At 37.3% G+C, this 16,459-nt stretch overlaps 1 protein-coding gene across 3 annotated transcripts in view; it reads left to right on the forward strand.

The window, feature by feature from the left end:
* LOC131078991 (phosphatidylinositol 4-phosphate 5-kinase 9-like) overlaps window positions 1-16,459 on the forward strand; it is a 141,770-nt gene that overhangs the window by 114,856 nt on the left and 10,455 nt on the right. For all 3 annotated transcript variants that reach the window (XM_059213734.1, XM_058016855.2, XM_059213735.1), the window contains 2 exons: window positions 12,845-12,955; window positions 13,172-13,359. In XM_059213734.1, coding sequence (XP_059069717.1) covers window positions 12,845-12,955; window positions 13,172-13,359 — 299 coding nt within the window. The remainder of the gene's footprint in view (window positions 1-12,844; window positions 12,956-13,171; window positions 13,360-16,459) is intronic.

The following is a 16,459-nucleotide window of genomic DNA, read 5'->3' on the forward strand; positions in this document are numbered from 1 at the left end:
ACCACAAAAAGTCGCTCAATCAACCACAAAAAGTCGCTCAAGCTCTCCTCCAATGGCAGCGCCCAGGTCTGATTGGGCAAATAACTCCGTCAAATCTGCAACTTAACTCACAATAATGGTGTCAAATTGACACTTGGGCAAAAATTGCCTAGTTGGGAACACCAATCAGCCTCCAATGGTGTCACTTAACTGTCACATCAGCCACTTATATTATTATTTTAATGCTGGCTGGGTCTCTTCAAACTAGTTTTCACCTTGAAACTTCACCACACAAACAATGTGGGATAAAAACTTGCTTGGGAAAATTGATTTGCCTTGGGATAATTAACTTGTCATTAAATAATTGTTTCCAAGCATTAAATATTTTGCAATAAGGCAAAAGCAATTAAATTTGGCACATTTTGCATTTAATATCATCCACACTCATTAAATTCCAGCCAATTGGGGAAAATCAATCCATGTCTGGACAACAATTTGCACTAAAATTCTTCATAACTCATCACAGTTGGCATTTGGGCAAAATCGATCCCCATCTGGAAGCATCAAATCACTTTATTTCACTCACTAAGTCTCAAAAAATCCACTTTGGGGAAAATCGACTGCCATCAAGACACTTAAATCATCATTTGTCCGGAAAAAATCACTTTGGGGAAAAACGTGGGTCATCTAGATACCCAATTCACACATTTTTGTTCATAAATTCCTTTTTTGGTAAAATTGATCCCCATCTGGATAATCATCTACATTCATTTCTTTAAATTTGTCTAGAAACTGATCTTGGGGAAAAACGCCCTTCATCAGGACAAAGAATTTTGTCCACGTTAAATTTCATACTTCATTCCTGGGGAAATTCGCACCTCATCGGGAAAATTTTTGACAGGTCAAATTTTAGGCCTTCCAGTGGGAAAACATGGTCCATCAAGACAATTATCAGGATACTTGGGGAAAAACACCCCTCATCAGGAAAATGAGTGGGGAAAATCATGACTCATCGGGAAAAAGTCCATTTATGCCTTAAAAACTTAAGAAAAGAGGTCCTTTCATCAGGAAAACTTATTTTTAGACCTTGATTTCATATTTCCCATCAGGATGCTTTTCACACCACTAAGTATCCAGACATGTCAATTTTCATCGTTACGCATTGGGATATTCACCATTTTAATTGAATTTGAGCGGGAAAATTAGGATTCTATCCGGACAAAGTGCAAATTTGACTTAATTAACCTACTAGGAGTGGAAAAACAACTCCTAAAGGATCTCTTCACTCTTAGGCACAAAAATATCACCGACCTAGACTCATTTAAACTCATTGACGCTCAAAATCCAGACTTGGACAAAATTAGGATCATGTTGTAATGTCCCCTTCTCATTAGTTCGCAGACATTCACGGGATTGGCCTATCACTTGACCCTCGTAGGCCAAGGAGAGTGATTAGGGGGTTGATTGGCAGTGATTTGCAGCTTCACATTTTGAGTCTACTTGACTTTATGGCGAAATAAGGAGATTACATGTATTGTGAGACGTGTGCACTTTAATCATAATGTAATAATATTTTAAAATGCAATTAAATTAATTAATATGCGTAATAAAATAATAAAGTGTAACAACAGGATAAGAGAAGAATCTTCTAGAAGGAACCACTTGATTGGATGTGAAAAGAATAAATAGAGGAGGCTGGTTCATTGTTCATCATTAGTTGTTTGGATATCTTCTCATGTAGACTTGTGGAGCCAAGGGTTTCTGCAGATTAATCATTTGGGAACGAAAACTCCCTTTGATTTGCATAACTGAGGAGGTGAAAGATCTTCCGAGGGGTTGCAGCTGAGAGTGGGAGACAAATCAGTTTTCCATATTGTGCTTATTGGAATTGCTACATTTTCATGGTGAATGGAAATTCAAGGTGTTTTCAGATTACCATTTGGTCATCCTAAATACAACGATTTCCTTTGAAGTGAGAAGGCGATTTTATTTGAAGATCGTTTGGAAGAAAAATTAGGTGAGAGCTGATCAAATTGCAGGTCTGTTCCAAATTGGGTTTCACCATCCCAAACCCACGATTTGCGTCTACTTCATCATTGAAGCATCGTATCAAAGCTAGTAGGACAGCGCTGGTATTGGGAGCTAAGGGTGATACTTTAGAAGCATTTTGAAGGGTATTTTGAGAAGGAATCAGTGACAAACCAGGTCTGAAGTCAAAATCAAATCAGACCTTCATTTCCATCAGATTTGTTCATAACTCTCCTTTTTGGCATCGAATCTCATCACAAAAGGTGGCACTGCTTTTGAAGGGTGGAGACGAACATTTTAGGAGAGGAGATTGAAGGCTAGCAGCAGATCAACATTAATTCTCAGACCTCCATTAGCAGCAGGGGTGATTTGTAGAACTCTTCGATTTGGTGATGGAGATGGCACAACAACTTGGATATTGATTGCTTCTTCAGCTATCAAGGAAGGCGATTTGTTTTCAGGTTCCTTTTTGGCAATATTCTATGTACTTTTCCAATAATTGAAATGTCCATGGCTGTAAATTGTCCTCAGAAATTCTGAGTATTAGATGATTAGTGTCTAGTCCATTAGTGACGATATTGTATGAGCTATTTGATCATTACTTATATAAATAAGGAGGAATAAGGTTGCATTTTGATTACATGATTGTCTGAGGTCTCATGCCAACTGTTTGAAGTAATGACAGCTAGCTGTAGGTGCATGATTATGTGTCTAATTTAGTGTAGAACACTATAAGTCAGTTGTATATGCATTCTTGGCAATTATACTATCATTAGTAGTCATTTGTAGTTGTTCAATCATGAGAAATGTGTGTTTGATAACCTCTACACCAATCTGAAAATTCTGAGACAATATACCAGCATAACACACAAAACACAAAACTGCATAACACGCAGATTGGAAAGTCAGATCGTCAACAAATATTCCTTGTATTTTCAAACAAACCACTGCAGGGGATATTTCACACACTAACAATCTGACATTTTTTAAACATTTGATCCTAGTCAAAATTCAAAACCCTAATAGCACTTCAGGCTTGATCACATCAAAACTTGAGACTCAGGCATTGGAAAGCTCAAAATTTGCCACCTGACTGCCAAAACCCTAAACTAACACGACGTGAAAAGCAGGAAAGAGGGGGGTCCCCATTTGCAATGGGGCAATGTGTGAAAACGCCACAACAGTACTGACCCGTGAGCTCTCATCTATGTGGTATCACTTTCTCAATAGTCTGTCTTGTGAACACAAATAATAAGGCCTGAGGGATCTAACGATCTGATTGGCTAATGGTGTGAACACAAATAATAAGGCCTGAGGGATCTAACGATCTGATTGGCTAATGGTGTAGCTACCATCTGACAGTTGCAGTTGATCATTCCTTTAAACTGCACCGATATTTGACGTGTCCTTAGTTGACAGTTTTGCAAATTCTTAAATCACATTTTTCTTCTTTTTCACAAATGAAAACTTTAATCCTGCGCAAGGCATTTCTTTTCCTTACAGTTTCAAGTGGTAAATCAAGGACCAGATATTTACATGAAAGGAGGAAAATAAAGCTATACAAACATGCACATTATTTACAAATAGGTTCATACCTCTTTTGGGTCACATTTAAGTACATCCTATTGACATGGAAGGGTGGTGGCTTTCCATCAATACTGGCAAATTCAAAAGCTTTACCTTGCTTACAATGAGTGATCTATATGGGCTGCTCCATGTGGCATCAAACTTTGAATGTTTGCTATGCTTTGCTCAGTCTTTGTCCCATTTTAGAACTAGATCATGTTCCTTCAAATTTTTTGGTGCAGCATTTTTGTCAAGCCTTATTTTAATTATCCTCTGATGTGACTGAAACTTCTTAAAAGATTTCTCTATTTTCTTTTCTAATTTCAACAATTCTGCCATTCTTACAGTCAGTGTTATTATTTTCTAATTCCAACTGATGCACAGCTTCTAGATCTGTAAACTCCACATGGGATGGAAGTATTGCCTCGTTTCCATAAACCAAAGTATAAGGAGATACACTAATAGCTTCCTTTAAAGTAGTCCAGTCAGGGTAGAGAGCATTTTTTAATTATGGCAAATTCTCTGATTTTCTTCAACTATCCTCTTTATAATTCTGATCATATTCTTGTTTGCAGACTCTGCAAGGTCATTACCATGAAGGTAATAGTTATATAAAGTTTTATTGTATAACTATATACCATATTTCAGAGCAAACCTAGTGACTTAGGTTCCAATGAATGACTTGGCATTATATCTTAGAATGATAGTAGGGTACTTTAGTTTCAGTGATAATTCCTTCCAAGAAATCAATGATCATGCCTGATGCTGCTTCTTTTAGTGCAACTGCTTCTGTGCATTTGGTAAAATAATCAATAGTTGTTATAATCTATTAACCCTTTACACTCGAAGGAGGATTGACCATTCTAATAAAGTCTAAGCCCCATTTATCAGAGGGCACTTCAATATTGACAGATTTCAAAGGCAAAGTGCAGTTCCTTTACCTTCCTATGAAGCATTTACCTTCTTCACATGTTCTTACCAAAGTTACCCCGAGTTTCTGGGACGGGGACAGCAGGGGACGGCGGGACGAGTTTTCGGGACGGCAAATTTTTTTGCCAAATTTGGGGACGGCGGGGGACGGCAAAGGGGCGGCTATATAAAATATAGGAAAAATTTAAAATATATAGGAAAATTTCAAAATTCTAAATGTTCATATGAAAACATGGATAAGGCATGCATATATATATATTATATTCATATGAAAACAATAAAACATGGATATAGCATGTGTGTGATACTATGAAAAGTTGAAAACATTTTAGAATGTAAATTCTGAACATACAACATTGTTAATACTCAATAGACAATATGCAATTATGCATTCATAAATCAGAATTTCAATTCATTCACATTGTCAATATGCATATCAATAGACTCGGAGGTTAAATTTTCCCTACTTCTATCGACGCAGTTTCCCCCCATATTTTTCAACGGGGGTTTGGGGGCAGTGCCCCCAAGGTGGGGTCAAGGGGCAGCGCCCCTTGTGCGCTCCTTGTGTCAAAATGCCCAAAGGCTACACTGCTGCCATATAGTTTCATTGTCAAAATTATGAATTATCTTAATAAATATAAAATTTAATTAATGTTATCTTTTAATTTTTTTCTATTTTTAATAACAATTTGAATTAATAAGGGGCCTATATTAGAAAATTTAAATAAAAAATTGAAAATACAACTTTTTAATTTTTTTAATATTTTTTAAGGGCCTTAGATATGGGGAATGTCTGGCCGTCCCTGGGACGTACAGACGTCCCCCAAAGCTAGGGCAGGCGTCCCCCCGTTTCGGGGACGTCCCCCCAAAATACAGGGCAATTTGGGGACGGGGGGAAACGTCCCCTAGCCATCCCCAAGTCCCCGAAACGTCCCCAGGACAGGGACGGGGGTTTTCGGGTCGGGGATGCGTCCCCGGGTTACTCTGGTTCTTACTCATTTGAAAGCATCAATGATTGTAGGACAATAATAACCTGCCGCCTTTATCCTTAAATCTGTTTTACTATAAAAAAGAAAAATATTAGAAACTTAAGATGGTAACAAGATGAAATGTAATCCAGGTTGGTCTGTAGAAGTGCATGCGATTCTTGATGTTGAGACTCAGCAAATGTTTCTGGATTTGAATGTCTATTCACTTTGTCTCTCAAGCATCGTGTGAAATCTTGTTGCTAGATTAATAATTAAAATATATTATGAACTTTATAGAGAGACAAGATGAAACATACTACAAAGTTTACATAGGAACAAGATGTATTCTCATGCATGTGGAGCCCTGTTTTCATTTCGGTTTTTGGTTTTTGGATTTTTGTAACATCAGGAATGGTTAGACGTCCCCAATACATTTCCCTTTTGACAGTCCTGTTTTGGATGTTTCCTGTCCTTGTCAAAAATGGGGAACAGCTTCAAGGACCTTTCTTGGTCATCTTTGTGTACCTGAAATCTAAGTTACCAGGTTCTTCACTTTTATGTTGCATGTTGTTTCGGTCCAAATACAGGGCAGGGATAGACCTAGGTTCCCTCAGGGTCTGCCATACACAAATAGAGATATAGAGCATGTGTGTATATATTGTGTCATGTATTAGAGGGGTCAGCCTTTTAACTTCATCCATTCTTCAATAATTGCTTTGCTTTGACATGTTTGGTGCCTTTGCAATAGCAAGGGCTAATTAATTTAATTGAAGTCTGTGTTTTCGTTGTAGCTTGCACACGATGCTTTTGTTTGACTTTAAACACTACATATGGCAAACCAAAGCTGAGTTGACTAACTTTACTGACCTTAGTTTTGTTATGTGAGAGATTAGTGTAGTGAGGAATCTCAAGGCAGCAAAGCTTGATTGTCTTGCATTTGCCAACTGCTAGGCTGTAAAATTTTAGTGTCTAAAACTATACATTTGGCCTTAACCTCGAAATTGTTTGCTCTCTGTCATAAAATATATGTTTCTAAAATAATTTTCTTAATCTCTTTCCTCCCATCCGTGCTATGCAAAGTTAAACTGTCATTAGAAAAAACATAACTGTTAATAAAATAACAAGTTTTATATGGCTTTCTCATTAGGTGTATTATGTGCACACACACACACATGCACACATGCATGCACACTTATGTGCACATGCACACACATAGAGACACAGAGACACACACATGCATGGACACACATAGACACGGATGCCAACATGCAAGCACACTCATGTGCACACGCACATACATGTAGACACAGAGACACAGACACACACCCATGCACACACATACACTTGCATGTACGCACAAATGTACACTTGCACACATAGTCAAACACAAACATAGACACACATGCATGTACCAACCCAGAAAAACACATTCCCTACACACATACACACCCATGCATACATGCACGTAGAAATGCACATAGACACACATAGACACATCCACCCACGTTCACATGCATGCACACAAACACAGAGACACACAGACAAACACAAACACACACACAGACAAATGCACACATAGATACACACACCCATCAATCTAATGAGAACATTGCACACACAAAATACATCTAATGAGAATTCTTTACACCATAGATGGCACACTCGCAGAGTACTCGGCGAATTTCAAAAACTCGCCGAGTTTTTGAGCTCTGCGAGTTTTTATGACTTTAACTTGCATGTACGCACAAATGTACACTTGCACACATAGTCAAACACAAACATAGACACACATGCATGTACCAACCCAGAAAAACACATTCCCTACACACATACACACCCATGCATACATGCACGTAGAAATGCACATAGACACACATAGACACATCCACCCACGTTCACATGCATGCACACAAACACATAGACACACAGACAAACACAAACACACACACAGACAAATGCACACATAGATACACACACCCATCAATCTAATGAGAACATTGCACACACAAAATACATCTAATGAGAATTCTTTACACCATAGATGGCACACTCGCAGAGTACTCGGCGAATTTCAAAAACTCGCCGAGTTTTTGAGCTCTGCGAGTTTTTATGACTTTAACTTGCATGTACGCACAAATGTACACTTGCACACATAGTCAAACACAAACATAGACACACATGCATGTACCAACCCAGAAAAACACATTCCCTACACACATACACACCCATGCATACATGCACGTAGAAATGCACATAGACACACATAGACACATCCACCCACGTTCACATGCATGCACACAAACACAGAGACACACAGACAAACACAAACACACACACAGACAAATGCACACATAGATACACACACCCATCAATCTAATGAGAACATTGCACACACAAAATACATCTAATGAGAATTCTTTACACCATAGATGGCACACTCGCAGAGTACTCGGCGAATTTCAAAAACTCGCCGAGTTTTTGAGCTCTGCGAGTTTTTATGACTTTAACTTGCATGTACGCACAAATGTACACTTGCACACATAGTCAAACACAAACATAGACACACATGCATGTACCAACCCAGAAAAACACATTCCCTACACACATACACACCCATGCATACATGCACGTAGAAATGCACATAGACACACATAGACACATCCACCCACGTTCACATGCATGCACACAAACACAGAGACACACAGACAAACACAAACACACACACAGACAAATGCACACATAGATACACACACCCATCAATCTAATGAGAACATTGCACACACAAAATACATCTAATGAGAATTCTTTACACCATAGATGGCACACTCGCAGAGTACTCGGCGAATTTCAAAAACTCGCCAAGTTTTTGAGCTCTGCGAGTTTTTATGACTTTAACTTGTAGCAGAAACTCGCCGAGTTTCTTTAAAAAACTCGGCAAGTTTCTTTAAAAAACTCGGCTAGACTAAAAAAAGAGGCCCAAACATGTCAAAAAATTATCATTTTTTGTTTTTTCAGGTCAGTTTCATTCTCTTCATCAAAATATACACATGAAATATAACATTTAAGTATAAGTGGCATTTCAATATGTCTTTTTCCTTTCTTATACTTTATAACACTCGCTGCCCCTTGATCCCCACATGAGCATAGTCCTTGGTTGGATCTTGTGATAGCTCCATCTATTGTGCTCCCCCAACTTGGGAGCGCTGCCCCCAAACCCCCGTCAAAAAATATAGGGGGAAACTGCGTTGATGGAAGTAGGGAAAATTTAACCTCTGAGTCTGATTAGGCTCCATATAACAACATAATTAGCATTGAAGAAATCTTGGTATTATACATTTTAGAGTTGAAAGTTTGAAACTATCTGTATGAATGATGAAATTTCAAATATTGCGCGTTTGTAGATCTCCACCAAGATCTAGACCTATCTCTCTACCCCTTTTTCTCACCCTCAGAACTGGGAAGATCTCCACTGGGAAGAGGAAGAGGAATAGTAAATAGTTTTAGCTAGAGCTGGGAAGAGGAAGTTGTAATTGTAATTTGTAATGATGTATTTACTTTTGGTTTTACAAAAACTATTTATGATTTTGCTTCCAGCCATCAGCATTCCTCATGAGGATGCGATTTTGTAGACACTTTGCATTTAAATATATCTAGAATCAGCTTGTTTCTTTTGTGTTATCATTTATTGACTCGTTGGATGCATCTTCTCATTAAATTTTGCAAAAAAAATGCATTTTTAATTAAAATTAAGCATGTTTTTATGTTGCCAAGTTTTTGCCGAGTTTTTTTCTTAGGGGCTTGGTGAGTCGAGCCGAGTCGCGAGTAGTCCAACTATGCTTTACACAAACATACACATATATGCACATTTTACATATAACTATGTTGATGGTTCTGGTTTAGATCTTGGGCTGGGTTTGCAGATTCAGTTCATGGATCTAATAAAATTTATTGGGGGTTGGGTTTGTTCGTACAAAAAGCATGTAAAAATCATAAATATATATTTGCAACCTAAGAGAGGGAAGATTAGAAACTAGAAACGACATTCTTAGCAGTTTAATATACAGAAATATTTATAAACCTTATAAAATATTAATAAAATTAATATGTATAATGTAATATAATAATAAAATTAATTTATTAAATATTAATAATATAATGGTATAATATGCAATTTTATTTTTGGTCATTCAAGTGAGGGATTAGGGCCCTCCCTTGTATATTTATACATCAAAAAACAAAATGATTGCATCAGAAATCCTCCCATACTAATGAAAGGATGAGCAGAGATTGTAAGAAACTAAAAAAGATTATGTATTGCTTGACAGTAGCAGACTAAACCTGTTCCCATGCATTAGTGTCCAATGAGCTTGACAGATTGAGATCACAAAAAGCCCATGCACATCCATGGTATCCCATACAATTATATGATTGACTACAACATATTTTGATGACCAAGCACATGACAAAAAACCCCAACAAAACAACTGAACCCAAAATTTTTCTTTAGTAGAAAACCCATACCAGAGACGCAAGAAAAAGGTTTTAAAAGGACTACAATTTGGCCTATATTACTCATTCTCCATTTTTACTATGCTACTTCTTGGTCAGAAATTTAATTAGCTTTCTTGGCTTTGGTGACATTGAATTTCTCTTGTTAGGGAGATGATTTCTCTAGTCAGAACAGCTTGAGAATGTTAAGTCCAAGTTTGTAAGCAGATCTCCCTCGGTCCACAGTGAGATATTTCTACATTACAGTCACCTCCCTGTAATGTGGAGTTTTGATAATTATTTTATAAAATACCAATACACTTTTGCAGGTGTCTGATGACATGACAATTAATGTGGAGTTTTGATAATTATTTTATAAAATACCAAGTTAGTATATATATATATATATATACTTTCGCAGGTGTCTGAGATTCTGATGACATGACAATTGAACCAACTTTGCACCAACTGATATTTCTTTCACAAGATTATTGTTTGTAATATAATGTCTATTAATATTCTACTATGAAAATCAGATATTCAATTTTAAAACTTTGACAGGAATCTGCTAATTGAACAGCTGGAAGCAAACTTTCCCCACACGTAACCAGAAATAAATAGATTTTCTGACCTTAATGTTGAAGCTGAAGCTGATTGAATCTCATTGAAAGCTCGAAATATAATATTAATGTTTGACCAAGTTTCAGGAATTATTCCATGGACTGCCCTTGCAAACTGTACAGCCTTGATTCCTCCCAAAAAGGGGCTGCATATAAACTTAAAGCGATTAATTAACTCCCAAAGAAGTAGTGACTGGGAATGAATGTTCCAAAGTCTTCATTATATGTAGCGATTCCCTTTCTTTCTTCCTCATGTACCCCATATAGCTCCTAAACTGCCACGTCCCACTTCAAAATTATGGGAATTCAAGACTAACTGTAGCAGCTGGAATTATATGCAGTCATACCAGCCATACCCAACTTGGGGAAAAAGGAAAATCTGCCATATATATATATATATATCTAAGTTACCGGTTCCGGTTCGGATTCAGGTTCAGATTCGGGTTCGGATTCGCGGATTCGCGGATTCGGCAAAATTTTTTTTTTTTTTGGGTATGGGTACGGGTTCGTCCGTACATATATATATATGTTCAAACTTCAAACATCAAAATTATATATGTTCACAGTTCAAACATACAAATATGAAACATACAATGTAACTTTCCCATACAATGATACATAAATGATAACAGATAAATGCAAGTAGAATAGGTTGAATGCATGTTTTGATGCATGAAATGCATCATAGAGGGCGGATTAGGGTTTAGATATAAAAATAAGATTTAAAAAATTGTTTTTTAATTGTTTTTAATTGCTTTCTAACCCGTGGGCCCCGTTTTTGGGAACCCACGGGCTTGGGTTCACCCGGTTCCTCTTGGGTTCACCCGGGTCCTCCTGGGTTCGCCCTGGGTCCCACCCGGGTCCTGCCCAGGCGGCTGGGTTCCCTGTGGGTCCTGCGTGACAGGACCCACAGGGAACCCAGCCGCCTGGGCACAGGACCCACAGGGAACCCAGCCGCTTGAGCAGGACCCGGGTGGGACCCAGGGCGAACCAGGCTGGGACCAGGACCGGGCAGGGACCAGGACCAGGACCCAGCCAGTTTAGGCAAGAACCGGTAACTGAGATATATATCTGTGTGTGTGTGTGTACCCAGCCATAATGAACTTGTGGAAAAAAAAAAAATATGCCATATGACACATCCAAACCAACAACTTAGCTTGAAATGCTTAGGGGAGAGGGACACTCAGGAAAACTCCAGGGACATGCTCTAATATAACCCGGAATTAAAGTTAAGTAATAAAACATATTTAAGGGTGGCTCATGTAGTACACAGAGGGGAATGCACTTTTTAGATGGAATATGCTAATGTGCCCATCATGTGGTCCATAAATAACAGATATGATCAATCCAGTCATAGAACAAAAATAACATTAATAATTCAAATTAGAATGGGAACACATTTACGAGAAAGGAATTCTTAAATTTCCTTTTTGTCATATATTTCTTGCCATTGAATGTGCCACCCCTTAGATGTAGCTCTTGCAGAAAATTACTGTGTTTTCAAATTTCAGCCAGCAAGCATGGCCTATGTATGTTTCTTCATTAGTTTGCTTTGTTGTTAAAAGATGAACTATAGTTTATGAGGTCAATTTCCATAGAGACTATTATTGTTTATGGGCTTGCACTTATGATTCCTTGTAAGTTGTAAATGCTTTCATAGGTAGAATCACCGTGTTTTCAAATTTCAGCCAGCAACCAACTCCATCATGGCCTATGCATGTTTCTTCATTAGTTTGCTTTGTTGTTAAAAGATGAACTATAGTTTATGAGGTCAGTTTCCATAGAGAGAATTATTGTTTATGGGATTGCACGAAAGATTCCTTGTAAATGCTTTCATAGGTAGGAGTGCTTTGATTTTTTATTTTTATTCCAGGAGACATCCATGGAACAATGCTTGAAATTGCTAAAACAGGAATTCAGAAATATGAACTGGGGGCTTTATTGCAAGTTGCAACTGTTATTTTATTTCTTACAGTGGTAATAGTTACGGGATTGGACTAATGGCTGTTTAATAGCTTCTTCTTTATGTGGCACATCGTGGTTTATCTAAGGGAATCATCCTAGGGTAGTCCTTATGAATTCTGAAACTTTACAATGTTAATTTCCCATTTACATACGGACATGAGTTTTAAGTGATAGATTTCATTGGAGAATTGAAGTATATAGTACTCTTTTTTAATAGATTTTCCAGTACTTACGGAGCACAATCTTTATTTCTGATATGGATATCACATTGGGATCAAATTAAGCATCTGTCATGTGCAGGTTCTTCTAAGAATGCTTCCAAATTATCACCACCATGTTCGTATGCGTGAAAACACCTTGATAACTAAGTTTTTTGGGCTACACCGAATCAAGCCTGCAGGTGGCCAGAAGGTATCATAAATAATGAAAGGATGATCTTATTCTTAGGTCAGATTAATCTTTTTCGTTTTTGTTATCCTAAAATGGAAGTTAGATTGGCTCCTAAACTGCTCATTTATTAAATCATTTTTGCTAATTGCTATACTTCTGTGTTTGTAAAATTCTGAAAAGCAGTACAAAAATGAAAAAAATGTTATGTTATGACAGTATTGCAGAATTTTCTTGCAGGTTCGATTTGTAGTGATGGGCAACATGTTTTGCACAGAATTGCGAATTCATCGTCGATTTGACTTGAAAGGTTCATCCCAGGGTCGATCAACAGACAAGATTGAAATTGATGAGACCACAACCCTTAAAGATCTGGATCTAGATTATGTATTCCATCTGGAGCCTTCTTGGCGCGAAGCTCTTTTGAAGTAAGAAATTGGACCTTAGCAAGTTGAATCTTAGACAACTATTTTCTGCTCACAATTCCTGTTTTTTATATGGAAACTTAATGTAATATACAAAAAATTACTTCTTGAAATTTGATGTGCTATATAATTGGGGAATCTGGAGCTCTTTGAAAGAAAAAGATATGGAAAAAATTTAGCTTCGTATGAATATTTAATGAGCTCTTTAAAGGTACCACTTGTAACTGGTATGATATTCCTACTAGTATGAAATTTTTGTCTTAACCCATTTTATCTCTGCATCCAATTTATTGAAACCGGTTATTGGGCATTTTCCAGTACTGGTTCTAGTTTTGGAAGTGTGGTGCAATATGCAAATCATTTTACAGTGATTGGCATACGACTTCATATTATTTACTTGGGTGGATGCATGATTTATCTAGCTTATATACACAACAAATATGGCATTTCATGTGGGTACATTATGCCACATGGTCTTGAAATAGGCCAAGGTTAATGGCTAGATTGCATGAAGACAGCTGGGAAACAAACCATACACAGACTTAATCACTTCTAAGATTTGCAAATCTTCAACTTCAGAAGTATATACTCTACAGAGGTAGCTGATTGACTAACACCGTTTGATGGCTCATGCTAATGCAGCCAGATTTATGGTCCCTACCATCTGGCATAGAAGGAAAAGAAAATTCATGACGTGCAGTGTTTAACTACTTAATTAAAAAATTTGGATAAGATGCAGCATCTCAATTGTAAAAGATCTGGCTTCCCATTTAAGATGCTGGTTTTAAGGAAGCGGATGGCTTTGGCTCCATATGTAGGCAGTTTATATAAACCCTTGGCTGTAATTGAGAAACACTATGCATATTTTTGGAAAGAACTCTACTGAACATTGTTAGATTTACCTTCTTAAGAGATTCTAGTCCCTTGGGCAATCAGGGATCACTGAGTAAGGCTTTGCAGAAAATCAGAGCATAAAGGAGTAAAACTTAAAATCGATCAAAGGAATTATAATGTTTGAAGTTATTCTAATGGTGGTCATAAATGATATGGAATGAGGATTAGAATCTAGGAACATTCTGGCACACTAATTATGTTCTATAAAACTGATATTTTCTCTGAACCGGACTGAGCAGATCAATTACAAGAACTATAAGTCATTTCTATCTATTATCATTAGAACAGGAATGGAAAACACTGGAAAGTATTGGCCACAAGTTCGGACTGGTATCTTAAAGTTTGATTTTATGTCTCCCTTATACATACAGCCAATCTAAAAATTTCACATGGTAAATTTTTGTAAGTAGTGCTCAAAACTGACAATTTTGTAGCAGGAATTTCTAAAATACATCTTGTTTTAGATAAGTATCATTTTTTTTGAAGAAATTTGATTTATAAGGAGCTTTGAAGAAATTTGATAAAAGTAATTTCATTTCAGAAAGAACTGTAAAAGCTGATAAGTAGGAGGTATTTTCCACAAGTAGTCAAACCAAACTATGATATTGCTATCAGGGTTCAACTGTGTAGTTTTTTAGTCAAACTCATTGACCTATGTTTCACGAGTAGTGGTTCACAAGAACCCATCTCATATGAGAATGAATGGTCCACTTAGCACTCATTGCATCTAGGTGATGCTCACAGGGGTGAAGCACCCGGACTTCTCGGGAGGTCACCCATCCCAGTACTACTCCAGCTCAAGCGGACTTAACCACGGAGTTCCCTCCAAGGTTAAACCCACTTAGCTTGCAACCCCATTTGCAAACACAAGTAGGAGGTATTTTCCACAACAAGTCAAACTATGATATTGCTATCAGGGTTCAATTGTGTAGTTTTTGAGTCAAACTCATTGACCCATGTTTCACGAGTAGTGGTTCACTGTTGACGTGTATTTTGTACACTATCAAACACAAAATAAAATACCCAAGGGTACCTTATCCTCTCTTGAGTAAAGCCTCTGATTGCTGAAGATGTCGCGAAAAAGGATCAATCAGGATGACTCCAAGGTTCTTCGATGTAGGGTCTCTACGTGTGGATAAGCTCTCTGTGGTATGATATGATTTGCTGGAATCACAAGGGGACTTACATTTGATGATTGAACTTCTGATCTGCTTTGAATATTGCTGGAACATAGGATCTTACTAGCTTTGACTTGAAAAAAGGAAAAAAGATGAGGGCGAGGAAAGGATCTAATCCTAACACTAAGAATGTAAGAGCAATGAATGATCTTTGATAAAATTCTAACTAAGTCTTGTTTTGACATCTCAGGACCATCTCCACAAGGTTAGTGCGATCTTCGAAGGAAAGCTTTATGATGTTCAAATCATCACTGCAGGCATAGACACCATCAAACTGATGCATATCAATGAAGAAGCAACAATTGAAGTTAAGCTTAAGCTGAATGATTCCAGTTGACTACACAAGGCAAGTCTGCAATCAACAAACTACTAGTAGTATGGATATACGAATTTCACCATCAATCAAGCACATTTCTTCCACTCATCTAATAACATGAAATCAAATATGAGAAGTATAAAGACCATGCAAATTGTCGAATCGACCCATAAATTTCACCATTTCTTCAATGAAGTTACAAGTCTTTTACAACAACATATTGGCAACAATCTTTGCCTTCTCTCTCTACTCTACTTTAATTGCTATTCTATCAACTAGCTAATCACCTTCTAACTACTCTCTATCTATCTTCTAAATGCTTCCAACTATATCTCTTATCTATCTCCTTTACAAATGAAATGCCAGGGCTTATATAGTGCCCTCAATACAATTCGATGGCTCAGATCAATTCGAGATCAATGGCCAAGATTTTACAATAAAAACCCTAATTAGGGTTTGTTACAACCATTGCATAACATTTAATGCTTGACCAATGATAAAATTGTATTTCTTGGACACATGTCCTCTTTGGAAAATTCCACCAATGGATAGCCGGGGTAGGTACATAGAAGTTTGTGCCACCTTCCATGAGTTACGTACATTGAATCTGGACATGCTGAGGTGGACCACACTGACTGGAGAAGTGATGACTAGGATGCCACCTCGTCTGACACTTGTAACTTGGTAAATATTCAACTTGATGTTGTTGAGAAGC

Source organism: Cryptomeria japonica, chromosome 11 (assembly GCF_030272615.1).
Source record: "Cryptomeria japonica chromosome 11, Sugi_1.0, whole genome shotgun sequence".
NCBI lineage: Eukaryota > Viridiplantae > Streptophyta > Pinopsida > Cupressales > Cupressaceae > Cryptomeria > Cryptomeria japonica.